This window comes from Schistocerca americana, chromosome 1, assembly GCF_021461395.2.
Source record: "Schistocerca americana isolate TAMUIC-IGC-003095 chromosome 1, iqSchAmer2.1, whole genome shotgun sequence".
NCBI lineage: Eukaryota > Metazoa > Arthropoda > Insecta > Orthoptera > Acrididae > Schistocerca > Schistocerca americana.
Window position 1 is genome coordinate 321,718,881 of NC_060119.1, and position 15,046 is coordinate 321,733,926.

A 15,046-nucleotide genomic window follows, 5' to 3' on the forward strand; every position below is an offset into this window, starting at 1 on the left:
ATCTCGTCAAAGTAGGTATGTAATTTGTCAAGAAACTCTCCATTAATCTTTACTCTCAGGACATGTGAGAGACCAAAGGTAATAATTTTCAACCCCTAGCAGGTTTTTTTTTTTGCATGCAAACAGTTGAGGGACTGTTGTCCGTAAGATGTATGTACCTTCATTCCCATGGTGCGTGCAAATCTGTGGTGTTTATTTACTGATATAATAATTTCTGCTGAATTCCCATTTGGATATTCACGTTATTTTTATTGAATCTGTCATATTTTTCCATAGCTTTCTCTATCTCAACAGCCATTTCAGTTTATATGTAATGTAGGTAAGTAATAATACATTTTCCTCAATGGAAGATAGTACATGATGGTGCAGTGGTTAGTACACTGGACTCAACTTCGGGACGGCTGTTCAAATCCTCATTCAGCCGTCTAATTATTGATTTGCAGTGGTTTTCCTAAAATTCTGAAGGCAGATGTCAGTATGGTTTCTTTTGTAAAGGACCTGTCCCATTTACTTCCCTATTATCCCCTCAACCTGAAATTTTCTTCCTCACCACAAGTCTGTTTTCACTATGAGGGGTTTTGATGTCTCTGTGTGATGTTTAATTTGTGGGTAACATCATGTTATAAATGGGCTGATTGAAGAAATATTTCATCTTGGGACTATGTGTTGTAAAATACAAATTCATAGCTGACCTATCAACTCTTTCTTTGGCCTTTTGTTGTTGTTATAGCAAACAACACATCCTGCTTCCTACCATCTCTTCTGTTATTTGTATCATGTTCAGCATTTATCCATGATAGTGCCCAAAAGTAATATTGTATTCAACTTTGTCCCACCATTCAGTCATTTGAACAAGATCCTTGCGATTAGACTTAAGTTCCGATTAGTGTGTAGCTAATAATGTTTGATTTCCATCAGTGGAATTTTGTTGTACAAAATTTTGTGTAGGCAGTGCCCCATACAGTTTGCAAATATTTGGAAAAAAAAACCTCATATTTCACAATTGTCAAGAGATGTTGATGAAATATGTCTTTACTAACTACCAGTTTGTATCATCTGATTGTTACCATGTACCACAGTGCAACAGCCCTGTATGTACGAATTTGTTCCTACTGTGACATCAGATAAAATGGAAACCATCCTGTATCTTGTTCCATCCATCTGCATGGTCAGTGCAGAATGCACTCCACACAGAAATTCTGCCACTGATTCCTTGAACTTTTTCCGATATCAAAAACCGTGTTTTGCTCTGAACCTAATTTTGTGTTTCTTTCCACCTGACCTTGCAGGAAAAAAGAGAGAAAAAAGTAAAAAAGGTAATATTCTTCAGTGTAGAATAGATTGTGATTATGGACAGAAAACATATTATGTCTCCCATATTATTATTTTTAATAAATTATGCTGTATTTTCATACCGGTATTGTCTATACCTAGCACATACACAGAAAACATAATGTAGAGATTCTCACTTTTCAGGAATTTAAAGAACCAAAACTGGATCCACAGATTGTTACTAAATTTCTGCCAGCACTTATGTCTCTTATGGTGGATGATCAAGTACGTGCTCTTAACAGTAAACTTCCACCAGATGAACGTGAATCTGCTATTACCATTATTGAACATTCAGGTAAATTGTTGTTTATGATGAGAGAATCATTCATCACTGTTATATATTGACATTAATTTTATAGTAACACTGTAGGAAGTTGCTGTTGTACTTATATGGGGTTTCAGAGGAATAAGAATTATTTTAGGATATGGTAGCATAGACAATTTTGAGTAAAACATTCCATATAACATGAGTCCAGTTTTCATTGGTTACTGAGATACAACCATTAGAATGTAATCCAAACAAATACCCACAGAAGGTGGTCAGCAAAGGCAAACGATAAAATTCAAAGTTGATTTTCATTAATCCCGTGTCTAACTTCAACAAACTTTTGAATTCTCCTGAGAACATACATGTAGCTCTTCTGTGCTCATTGTGGCATTCTTCAATGAGGTCAGCACTGTACATAATCTGAATGATCAATTTGTCTCTTGGATATGCCGTTTCTTTTAGACTTTGCCTCAGCAGCCAAAAAATGATCTGTTTTTGCTGATCCCTCTACTGGGGAATGCTAGGTGTAGATGAAGTTACTCTTGACAGTGAGAATGCGTAGAAACTCCATCATGCTAGAAGAACATAACCATCATTGTAACTAAAGAAACCTCTCATTTTCAAGAATGTCTAGATAATGGGGCCCTATAAAATGCTGCAGTAACACAGTAGATGCAATCAGCTGATTGCATCTATCATATTACACCTTACATTTACCGAGAAGTGTTGTTGGAAACGTCTCTCCAGAAAGGCATCTGGGTGTCTGTTGAACCAGCAGTGGGAGTTAAGACCATCATGAGTTAAAATGGCTTCATCAGCAAACAGTAGTAATTGGATTAATTGGCTTTTTTCTTTCTTTCTTTCTTTCTCTCTTCTTCTTCTTCTTCTTCTTCTTCTTCTTCTTCCTCTTCCTTTTTTTCCCCAAACTGATAAATCCGCTGTAAATGGTGACAAAAAAGGGCATACATACACAGTGTCTGCCATTTTCTGTATGTGGAACACCAGTACATGTAGAAGTTCTGCATGTGCTTGTTGAAGACTGCATTCTAACAATTGAATAATGTCTTCTAATTTATTCACACACTGTTAATATGCACATTCAGATGAAATACGACTGCCAGGCAATGCACCAGTATCACATAGGTTAGATAAAACAAGACTAAATGCTCTTGAATCTGGTACTCTGTGATTAAGAAATCTACAGTTTTCTCTCAAAATAGTAGGTGTGTTTCCATTACAAAAGCTGTACACAAATCTCATATTGACATACTCAATATTCGTAAATACATGTGACGTGCTGAAACGATTCAGTAAAATTGGCCAAAAAAATTGCAATCACAGTTGAAAAATTTATTTATGTAAACTCAAGTACAGCTTCACAACTTGAATTTCAAAGCAAAAGTGACACTCGATATCGACTGGAGTACCGGGATGCAAAATGAAAACTTATCTCTTGTTATACCAAATATTGTATTCATAGAAGGGTAATCCCAAAAGTAAGGTCTCCTATTGTTTACAAGTACATAGACCTGTTTATTTCTACAATGGTTTACATCAGTTTACAGCTTGAACATTTAGCTATTTTTCGACATAATCACCATTTCTGTCGATGCATTTTTGTAGACGCTGTGGCAGTTTTTGTGTGCCCATGTCATACCACCTTGCCGCCATGCTGTTCAGAAAGTTGTGAACCTCTTCTTTGATCTCGTCGTCGGAGCTGAATCACTGGGACCGTAATTAACGCTGACAGGTACTGTGAGACTCTGAAAAAACTCAAATGGGCAATTCAGAACCAGAGAAGAGGAATGTTGAGCAAGGGCAACACATTCTCCATGACAACGCTCGCCCACACATTGCTCGGCAAACCATTGCTCTCCTGCAACAGTTTCAGTGGAACATAATCACCCACCCACCCTATAGTCCTGACTTGGCACCCAGTGACTATCACCTGTTCCCTAGGTTAAAAGAGCATTTGGCCGGAAAGCGATTCATCTCCAACGACAAGGTGAAAGAAGAGGTTCGTATCTTTCTGAACAGCATGGTGGTTAACTGGTATGACATGGGCATACAAAAACTGCCGCAGCGTCTACAAAAATGCATCGACAGAAATGGTGATTATATCAAAAAATAGCTAAATGTTCAAGCTGTAAACTGATGTAAACCATTGTAGAAATAAACAGGTCTATGTACTTGTAAAAAAATAGGAGACCTTGCTTTTGGGATTACCTTCTTATTAGTCTATACTACCACCCCCTAAAATATTTACTATTCCTCCTGAAACAGCTTGTATAAGTACTGAAACAAACACACTATTAACAACAGGCTTAGCCAAATAATAAATTTTGAAATGTAATTTCTTTAAAATTCAGGCATAATCTAGGTACTGGAAATGGGTAGTATGAATCAGTAAAAGTATTCTTGAGAAGCCTCCATTACAATATTCCTTTGTATGTAATTCAGCCAGTCTTGGTCCAAAAATTATTCTTGAAAATAAGTTGGTTGCTAGAAAAAGATGAAATTAGTATTGTATAGTATGTCTGAAAGTGGCCATGTTTTGGTGGAAAATTGTGACTCCCTCATATTGGAGTTTGGAGATTTTGTAGCAAATTCTGTAACAAGAATGTAGAGATTTTGATGTTAAAATTTCAAGATCAGATGATTTCCTGTACAAGAATATGTATTCAAGAGGTTTCGAAATTTGGAAGGTTTGCAAGAAGCTTTTAACCTGTCCACATGGTCAGTCAACAGTAGAGAGTGGATTCTCAATCAAAAAGGCTCTAGAAGTAGGGAATTTGAAAGAAAGATCCTATATTGCTATGGGGCAAGTTAAAGGCCACATTAAATTTTGTGGGGGAATGCAAAATGTACAAATTACTAAGGCTTTTGTTGGCGTTTGCATCTTATACAAGGAAAAAAAATTACATAGCTTACCTTGAGGAACAAAAACAAGAACAGAAGACCAAAAGAGTATCAGAAAGGAACCACAAATTGCAATAGGAATTGGATGATTTAAAGCAGAAAAGAATGCACGTTGATTTGACATTTCTTTATTGCACAAATGAGCTGATTAACTTTCAGAGGTTGCAGAAAAGACAAGGATCATGTGTTACTGCTACAATCTAATGCATTTAGGAAAAAGGCTCATAAAAAGAAAGAAGAGGTTCAAGCATTAGGCAGCCAGATGAAGGAAAAAACTGATGAATTGAAAAACATGTTATGATTTATTGATTTTTATCTATACTGTGGACTTTTTAATTAAAAAATTAATTTTTCTAGTGTTATAAGTTTTTCTTATTGACAGTTCATTCTCAATTTCATTAAAATCCACAGATTTGGAATTACTTTTATGCATTATTGTATGATAGAAACTGTAGAGAGGACTATAAATTGCTTGAATAAGAAAAAAATTATTGAAGATCAAGCAGACATACAATAAAGGTTACTGTAGGTAAGTTTTTAAGGAATTTGCCTTATTTCTATTAAACTGATACTGTTGAATTGTGTTATAGTGATACTATATTGAAGTTATCATGTGTTTGTGCATGTTTTATTTTATTCTTGACTTCACTGCATCAGTGGGTGCAACTGCTGTGAGTAGTTGGATACAAGGTGGGGGTAGTGGGATAGTGGGAGGCAGATCTTTCCACAGATGACTTAGCAGCTGTGCAACCTCTCTCTCTCTCTCTCTCTCTCTCTCTCTTCTCTCTCTCTGTCTGTCTGTCTGCTGTGTGTGTGTGTGTGTGTGTGTGTGTGTGTGTGTGTGTGTGTGTGTGTGTTTGTGTTTGTGTGTGTGTGAAAGCTAATGTGTGCAGTGATGGATGATGGATTTACCAGCTGGCTGAGTAGGCTGGCACCTAGAGTGGCAGATTCTGGTGGCAGCAAATTTGGGACCAAATTTTTTTATGTCTTAAAGAAATTAAAAAGATTCATATTTATATACAAGGTGTACAACTTTGCTTCCGCAATTTGCCGATAGGTGGCGACGACGGTAAGTAGCAGTCGAAAGAAACAGATTGCAGATGTCAGGAAGTTAGCTTGGACCTCGGTCAACATAACCTCATTCAAACATTAGTCGATTTGTGTCTGCATAATAAAGTTGTTATTGATTGAAAATGTCAGTTTACGAGTCTAATTCTCATCACGTGCAGAAGGTGTTACTGTTTTGTTTCAATATGAAGAAAACACTTTTGAATTTAGGAAAACTGAAAACAATGGTAAAATGGAATGTTTTTTTTGGAAAGAATAAACAAAGTGAATATTAAAATTCAGATTTCTAATGTAGATTTGATCACTGTTGTTGATCTTTATGAATCTTTTTCCAAGTTTTTCATAGCTGAATGAGAAAATGTTAAGTATTTCAAAGAAAAGGCAGTGGAATTCAGCGAGTTGAAGCAGTATACAGAAGACTTCGGAAAAAGAGAACCGAAAAGAAAAGAAATTTATGATGAACCAAACAATGAAGAAATGAGAATGATTGCTAGTGATACTTTCAGGGTTAACACATTTCTCATCCTCATTGATAGACTCATATCTGAATTTAAAAAATGGCAGGAGGCCTACAACAGGTTCCATAAAAAGTTGTCATATTGCCATCATCAGGCCTTATGGAAAAAGCCCTTTTCTTGGAAGAAATGTATCGTAATGATTTAGAGACTGACTTAGTTTAAGAAAGCGTGTATTTTCAATGCCACCTTTCTTCTGAAAGAATTTTTCCAAAACCAGATTCTGGATCATTGAAATGTCATCTTTGTTCCTCCAAAAACAGAATTTGCAAAATGTTTAACCAAACTTATATGTAGCAGTTGCATGGTCCTATGTACACCAGCAACAAATTGTTTGGGTGAGAGAAGCTTTTCTTGCTTAAAACGGGTGAAAAATTATGTAAGATCTATCTTAAGGCAAGAGAAGGTAAACACGTTAGCTCTTTTGTGCATAGAGTCAGAACTAACGAACAGAATTTCATACGATGATACAGTTGATGACTAAGCAAATAGAAAATTGCACAAAAAGATATTTTAAAGCTTTCATAAATTAATTAATTTAATTTCATCATCACCATCAGCTGGTATGTTACCAGATAAAGGCATACCTTACCCATCTTAGTAGCCTACATGACTATTTCTTGTACAATCTTAATTAAATAGTTTTCTTGTAAAAATAATCCAGGAACTGACACATCAATCCCCTAGTTCACAATCATACTAATTATAGGAAAAAGATTGTGTAAATAGGACTATAGTGCACAAATCATAAAGTTATAATTTCAGTGACAAAAAATTGTAATTTATGTGATTGTGAAGTAGGGTATCAAATTGTAGATGTCAGAAGGGGTGGCAAAATTTGAATAGCCAACTGGCGGCAAATGTGTAAATCCATCAGTGAATGTGTTAAGTGTCTTTTCGTTGTTCCTGTCTGCAACTTAATGTGTCATCTTTATGATAAGTAGCAGTCTATCTATCCCTTAAATTGTTTGTTGATTGTAAGAAGGAATATGACACAATTGACAGACCTACTCTCACGAAGCTCCTCCGAGAACTTCGACTGGAGCAGAAGCCCCTTAATATTATACAGCAGATTTTAAACAACACCAGATCACAAGTAAAGTTCACTGAAACACTTGTAAGAAGATTTGAAATCAAGACAAGAGTAAGACAGGGTGATGGTTTCTCCCCTCTTCTCTTTTACTGTGCACTGGAAAAAGTAATGAGAGAGTGGCAAAAAAAGTTAGGTAAACAGGGCTTCCAAATGGTATCTCTCTGATGCACAAGTCCAATGGGCTCAATGTTGATTGCCTGGCATTTGCTGAAATCTGACTTTTCTTTGTGATTGAATAGAAACTTCATTAAATCAGCTCAATGTTCTCAGACAACATGCAGCAAAGGTAGGGCTGAATATGTTGCTCAAACATCAGTAGTTCTCCTTGCACATTGCACATAGAACAGGGAAAAATCAAGATAACCAGCATGTTTAAATATCTGGGAGAATGGCTGAAAACCAGTATTTTCAAAAGAATAGCATTATCAACTCTAGCTAACAAGCTGGAACTGGTACACTAACTGAGGAAAAGCATCTCTAACAAAGAATCTCTCTCTCGTAACACAAAAATTAAGTACTACCAGAGAGTCATCTGCCCGGAACCCCTATATGCTTTGTTGTGTCTAGTTCTCAACAGGAAAGGTCTCGTAGACAAAACTTAAATTCAAAAGAGAAAGATAATGTGAAAGACATAGGGACCTGTCTATGAATAAAAAATATGATGAAAACCGGAGCCCTACTAGCACCATGAAAAAATCACTGTTGTGTCATGGAATGGATGCCCTGCCTTGTATGGGCATGTCTGCAGGGTGCATCCCAGCAGATTGACCAGTTAGCGTCTCACATACTGGTGAAATGAGAAGACAAAGTCGCTATGGTTGATGGAGATGATAAAATATCTTCAGGAACTGGGAGGTACAGAAAGAGACTGGCTCACCCTGAAAAATCCTTAACTTTTGTTATTTTATTCTTATTTTACTAGTGAATCTCTGTGTGTGTTAAGATTTTATGTTTGGGTTTGTGAAATCAGCTAGGTTTGTTTAGCTGTTGAGCATAATTTAGATGATGTAAAATATTTAGCAAAGATTGATATTTAGAAAATGTATAACTGCATCTTAGTACATTTTGACACCTGGCAGCTAAGCGGATATTGTTTACTTTTTTGATCTGAGAAGTGCGCCGTTGAAACAATTTTTGATAATCTTTTGAAAAAGCTCACAGAGTTATGGTATACAGATGATCTGGCTCTCATTAGGAAGGAGATCCTCAGACTATACAGAATATATAAAAATTATTGTAAGCAAGGTTCTGAGGTTTGTAGATGACATTGCTTATAAAGCTTATTTAAAATGTAAAAAAAGCTTCAAAGACAAACTGACAATGGCAAAAAAACATGCTTGTGAACCTTACATGGCAGGAGCTCCCATCAGTGCAAAGCAACATGGGATATTATCAGTCAAGAAAATTCCCAAACACAAGTTGGACCCAGAAGAAGTATGTGATTAATTCCTAACCTCAGTGAGTGAGCTGAAAAATGAAATCAAGCAAAATTCTACATGTGCATTGGACCTGCTTGATGCTAAGCCACAGAAGGAGGACACTGTCTGCCATAATATTATCACACCGAAGACTATTACAATAACTGTATCAAGATTCTCTAACTCTGAAATTGTAGACTGTTATTTGTTCTCTAATTATTTAACTAAAAACAATGTGTCTTATCTGTCAGCCTCTTACCTTCATTTCTAATACATGTAAGACCCTAAAGTTTTACATGATGCACTCAAAACTTCTGAAGTTACATCACTCTTCAAAAAGGGAAATAAGTATTTATCCCAAAGCTACCGAACAGTTCTGTTGTTCCAGTTTTCTCCAAAGTGTTCAAGTCTCATATGTATAACCAGCTAAATAACTATATCAAAAAGCATGATCTTCTTTCCAACAGACTGTTTGGTTTCCAACATGATAAAAATACTACTACTGCTCTCACTAAAGTTGTAAACTAGGTGTTAACTACATTTGAAAATAAGTACTTTGTGATATCAGTACAGCCTTTCACTGAATGCCCTTCACCGCCCTATTCATAAAAATGGAATTTTATGGCATACACAACTTATCTCTAGGTGTAATCAAGCCATATTTATTCAACAGGAGACAGTTTGTCTCAGCTAAAAATAGGTACTCTTCATTGAAAGAATTTCAAACTGGAGGACTTGATTCTTGTCTATTTCTGTTCACCATTGCAGTTAATGATTTACCTTATCATGTAAGAGCTAATTCAGTGTTGTGTTACACAGACAACATGGCACTGCTCAATACATACCACACCACCACAGAATTGCATCAGGCTACTTATGAAACCTTAGAACTAGCAGTGAACTGGTTTTCTTACAATGAACTCTCTCTCTCTATCTCTCTCTTTTTTTAAAAAAAAAAAAAATCTGGATAAAACATAGAACTAATTCTGGGGTTAACTAAAGCCATAGAAAGTAAATGAGCAAAATTGTTAGGCTTTCAAATTAATTCCAAATTAAACTGGGAGAAACAGATTAGTTGTATCTGCATGAGAAAACCCCGAGTCTGCTACCTGATGTGGAAACTGACAGATCCAGTAACAAATGAGTATCTGCAGGTGGCATAGTTCAGTGTTATCTGTGGAATTCTGAATATTCAAAAAAAAAGTAATGAGAATAAAGAGTAAAGTGAGTGCTAAGAAATGTTGCTGATCTCTCTTTATCGAGTTTGAGACACTGACTGTTGTAAACCTCTACTTACATCTATGCAACATCACTTTATGTCGAAAGTAACTTAAGTGCATTTGACAGTAGGGACAACACACACTTTCCCAACATTAGAGGCAAATTAGACTTAGGTATGCCAAGACATAGACTAACATAAAATAAAATGCTTAAAATTTTTTAATAAACTTCCAATAATGGGAAGTCTAGGATAGAATAACAATAATATTGTGAAAAGCATTGATTGCTACTAATCTTACACATGAGATACTGAGTTGCAGGCAGGCAAAACAAAAATACTGCTATACATTTAAACTTTTATGATTTGCAGTGCCTGTGTTATTCTGATGATGATGCACTATGGCGACCACAGCCTTATGGAACATATTAGGTGAATTTGCAACTGCGGGTAATGACTACCATCAGCTGTAGAATGGAATGACGCCAATTAAAATTTGTGCCGGATCGCAACTCAAACCCAGATTTCCCGCTTATCACGAGCTGTCACCTTTCCTTTTGGCTATCTGTGCACGACTCACGGCCAGGCCAAAACTTCTGCATGTTGTGAACTATGCGTCTACCATACGTACTCACACATCCATTATGTGTATTCTTGTACAGATCAGACGTTGTATTTGAAAGTTGCATGCCTGGTTGTTGTTGTTGTTGTGGTCTTCAGTCCTGAGACTGGTTTGATGCAGCTCTCCATCCTGTGCAAGCTTCTTCGTCTCCCAGTACCTACTGCAACCTACATCCTTCTGAATCTGCTTGGTGTATTCATCTCTTGGTCTCCCTCTACGATTTTTACCCTCCACGCTGCCCTCCAATACTAAATTGGTGATCCCTTGATGCCTCAGAACATGTCCTTCCAATCGAGCCCTTCTTCTAGTCAAGTTGTGCCACAAACTTCTCTTCTCCCCAATCTTATTCAATACTTCCTCATTAGTTATGTGTTCTACCCATCTAATCTTCAGCATTCTTCTGTAGCACCACATTCCGAAAGCTTCTATTCTCTTCTTGTTCAAACTATTTATCGTCCATGTTTCACTTCCATACATGGCTACACTCCATACAAATACTTTCAGAAACGACTTCCTGACACTTAAATCTATACTTGATGTTAACAAATTTCTCTTCTTCAGAAATGCTTTCCTTGTCCTTGCCAGTCTACATTTTATATCCTCTCTACTTCGACCATCATCAGTTATTTTGCCCCCCAAATAGCAAAACTCCTTTACTACTTTAAGTGTCTCATTTCCTAATCTAATTCCCTCAGCATCACCCGACTTAATTAGACTACATTCCATTATCCTTGTTTTGCTTTTGTTGATGTTCATCTTATATCCTCCTTTCAAGACACTGTCCATTCCATTCAACTGCCCTTCCAAGTCCTTTGCTGTCTCTGACAGAATTACAATGTCATCGGCGAACCTCAAAGTTTTTATTTCTTCTCCATGGAATTTAATACCTACCCCGAATTTTTCTATTGTTTCCTTCACTGCTTGCTCAATATAGAGATTGAATAACATCGAGGAGAGACTACAACCCTGTCTCACTCCCTTCCCAACCACTGATTCCCTTTCGTGTCCCTCGACTCTTATAACTGCCATCTGGTTTCTGTACAAATAGTAAATAGCTTTTCGCTCCCTGTATTTTACCCCTGCCACCTTCAGAATTTGAAAGAGAGTATTCCAGTCAACATTGTCAAAACCTCTCTCTAAGTCTACAAATGCCAGAAACGTAGGTTTGCCTTTTCTTAATCTAGCTTCTAAGATAAGTCGTAGGGTCAGTATTGCCTCACGTGTTCTGATATTTCTACGGAATCCAAACTGATCTTCTCCGAGGTTGGCTTCTACTAGTTTTTCCATTCGTCTGTAAAGAATTCGCATTAGTATTTTGCAGCATTGACTTATTAAACTGATAGTTCGGTAATTTTCACACCTGTCAACACCTGCTTTCTTTGGGAGTGGAAATATTATATTCTTCTTGAAGTCTGAGGGTATTTCGCCTGTCTCATACATCTTGCTCACCAGATGGTAGAGTTTTGTCAGGACTGGCTCTCCCAAGGCTGTCAGTAGTTCTAATGGAATGTTGTCTACTCCCGGGGCCTTGTTGCGACTCAGGTCTTTCAGTGCTCTGTCAAAACTCTTCACGCAGTATCGGATCTCCCATTTCATCTTCATTTACATCCTCTTCCATTTCCATAATATTGTCCTCAAGTACATCGCCCTTGTATAGACCCTCTATATACTCCTTCCACCTTTCTGCTTTCCTTTCTTTACTTAGAACTGGTTTTCCATCTGAGCTCTTGATATTCATACAAGTGGCTCTCTTTTCTCCAAAGGTTTCTTTAATTTTCCTGTAGGCAGTATCTATCTTACCCCTAGTGAGATAAGCCTCAACATCCTTACATTTGTCATCTAGCCATCCCTGCTTAGCCATTTTGCACTTCCTGTCGATCTCATTTTTGAGATGTTTGTATTCCTTTTTGCCTGCTTGATTTACTGCATTTTTATATTTTCTCCTTTCATCAATTAAATTCAATATTTCTTCTGTTACCTATGGAGTTCTACTAGCCCTCGTCTTTTTACCTAATTGATCCTCTGCTGCCTTCACTACTTCGTCCCTCAAAGCTACCCATTCTTCTTCTACTGTATTTCTTTCCCTCATTCTTGTCAATTGTTCCCTTATGCTCTCCCTGAAACTCTGTACGACCTCTGGTTTAGTCAGTTTATCAAGGTCCCATCTCGTTAAACTACCACCTTTCTGTAGTTTCTTCAGTTTTAATCTACAGTTCATAACCAATAGATTGTGGTCAGAGTCCACATCTGCCCCTGGAAATGTCTTACAATTTAAAACCTGGTTCCTAAATCTCTGTCTTACCATTATATAATCTATCTGATACCTTTTAGTATCTCCAGGCTTCTTCCATGTATACAACCTTCTTTTATGATTCTTGAACCAAGTGTTAGCTATGATTAAGTTGTGTTCTGTGCAAAATTCTACCAGGCGGCTTCCTCTTTCATTTCTTAGCCCCAATCCATGTTCACCTACTACGTTTCCTTCTCTCCCATTTCCTACTGGCGAATTCCAGTCACCCATGACTATTAAATTTTCGTCTCCTTTCACTATCTGAATAATTTCTTTTATTTCGTCATACATTTCTTCAATTTCTTCGTCATCTGCAGAGCTAGTTGGCATATAAACTTGTACTACTGTGGTAGGGGTAGGCTTCATATCTATCTTGGCCACAATAATGCATTCACTATGCTGTTTGTAGTAGCTTACCCGCACTCCTATTTTTTTATTCATTATTAAACCTACTCCTGTATTACCCCTACTTGATTTTGTATTTATAACCCTGTATTCACCTGACCAAAAGTCTTGTTCCTCCTGCCACCGAACTTCACTGATTCCCACTATATCTAACTTTATCCTATCCATTTCTCTTTTTAAATTTTCTAACCTACCTGTCCGATTAATGGACCTGACATTCCACAGTCCGATCCGTAGAATGCCAGTTTTCTTTCTTCTGATAACGACTTCCTCTTGGGTAGTCCCCGCCCGGAGATCCGAATGGGGGACTATTTTACCTCCGGAATATTTTACCCAAGAGGATGCCATCTTCATTTAACCATACAGTAAAGCTGCATGCCCTCGGGAAAAATTACGGCTGTAGTTTCCCCTTGCTTTCAGCCGTTCGCAGTACCAGAACAGCAAGGCCATTTTGGTTAGTGTTACAAGGCCAGATCAGTCAATCATCCAGACTGTTGCCCCAGCAACTACTGAAAAGGCTGCTGCCCCTCTTCAGGAACCACACGTTTGTCTGGCCTCTCAACAGATACCCCTCCGTTGTGGTTGCACCTACCGTACGGCTATCTGTATCGCTGAGCTGAGGCATGCAAGCCTCCCCACCAACGGCAAGGTCCATGGTTCATTGGGGGGGGGGGGGGGGGGGTCTGCCTGGTATCGGCAGATAAATACAATTTGCAGTGCCTGTGTTATTCTGATGATGATGCACTGTGGTGATCGCAGCTGTTACGAAACCTATCAGATGAATTCGCAATTGCGAATAATGGCTACCATCTGCTGTAGAATGGAATGATGACAATGAAAATTTGTGCTGGACAGACTTGAACCAGGATTTCCCGCTTATCGTGAGCGGTCCCCTTACCATTTGGCTTCCTGTACACAAGTCACAGCCAGACCCAAACCTCCATACGTTGTCAACCATCCGTCTACAATCTGTACTCGCACATCCATTATTTGTACTCCCATACATTTGAAATACTACATCTGATCTGTATGGAAGTACACATAATTGATGTACAAGTACAGATCATAGAAGCATGGTTGACAACACATGGAAGTTTGGGTCTGGCCATGAGTCATGCATGGATAGCTAAATGGTAAGGCAACTGCTCGTGACAAGCAGGAAATCTTCGTTCGAGTCCCGGTCCGGCAGAAATCTTCATCGTTGTCATTCCATTCCACAGCTGATGGTAGCCCCGCAATTGCAAATTCATCAGATATGTTTTCGCCGCAGCACATCATCATCAGAGTAAAACAGTCATTGCAAATTGTATTTATCTGCCGATACTGGGCATGAAACAACTTCCAAATACATCATCTGATCTGTACAGGAATGTACGTAATGGATGTGCGAGTACAGATGATAGACACATGGTTGATGACCTATGGAAGTTTAGGCCTGGTCATGAGTTGTGCATGGCTAGCCAAATGGTAAGGCAACCGCTCACAGTAAGTGGGAAATCCGGGTTTGAGTCCCGGTCTGGCACAAATTTTCATTGGCGTCATTCCATTCTACAGCTGATGGTAGCCATTATTCGCAATTTTGAATTCCTCTGGTATATTTTAATTTTTGGCCAAATGGTCTTCCTCTGAAATAGGGAAAACACACACACAAAATTGTTATTAACTGTCTATTTAAAACCTGTCCTGATGTAAGTGGTTAATGGTTAATAAATAACTGAATTGAACTGATGTTTTGTAATAACTACTTCCAGGTTTTTTTGTGGTGTGTGCAGGTGTTTAGAAGTTATTAATTAGTGACTTCTTCACAAATACAAATTAACAAACTGCATGTAAACTCCAGAGGATTTACATCATTATACCATTCTTGCTTCTGAAAATCTGAGGTGATCAATGGGAT

The 15,046-nt window shown here is 37.7% G+C and overlaps 1 protein-coding gene across 1 annotated transcript in view; it reads left to right on the top strand.

The window, feature by feature from the left end:
* The window catches only part of LOC124598662 (negative elongation factor B), a 136,201-nt gene that overhangs the window by 110,034 nt on the left and 11,121 nt on the right, over positions 1–15,046 (top strand). Inside the window, exon 9 of the mRNA XM_047136017.1 lies at positions 1,477–1,627. Coding sequence (XP_046991973.1) covers positions 1,477–1,627 — 151 coding nt within the window. The remainder of the gene's footprint in view (positions 1–1,476; positions 1,628–15,046) is intronic.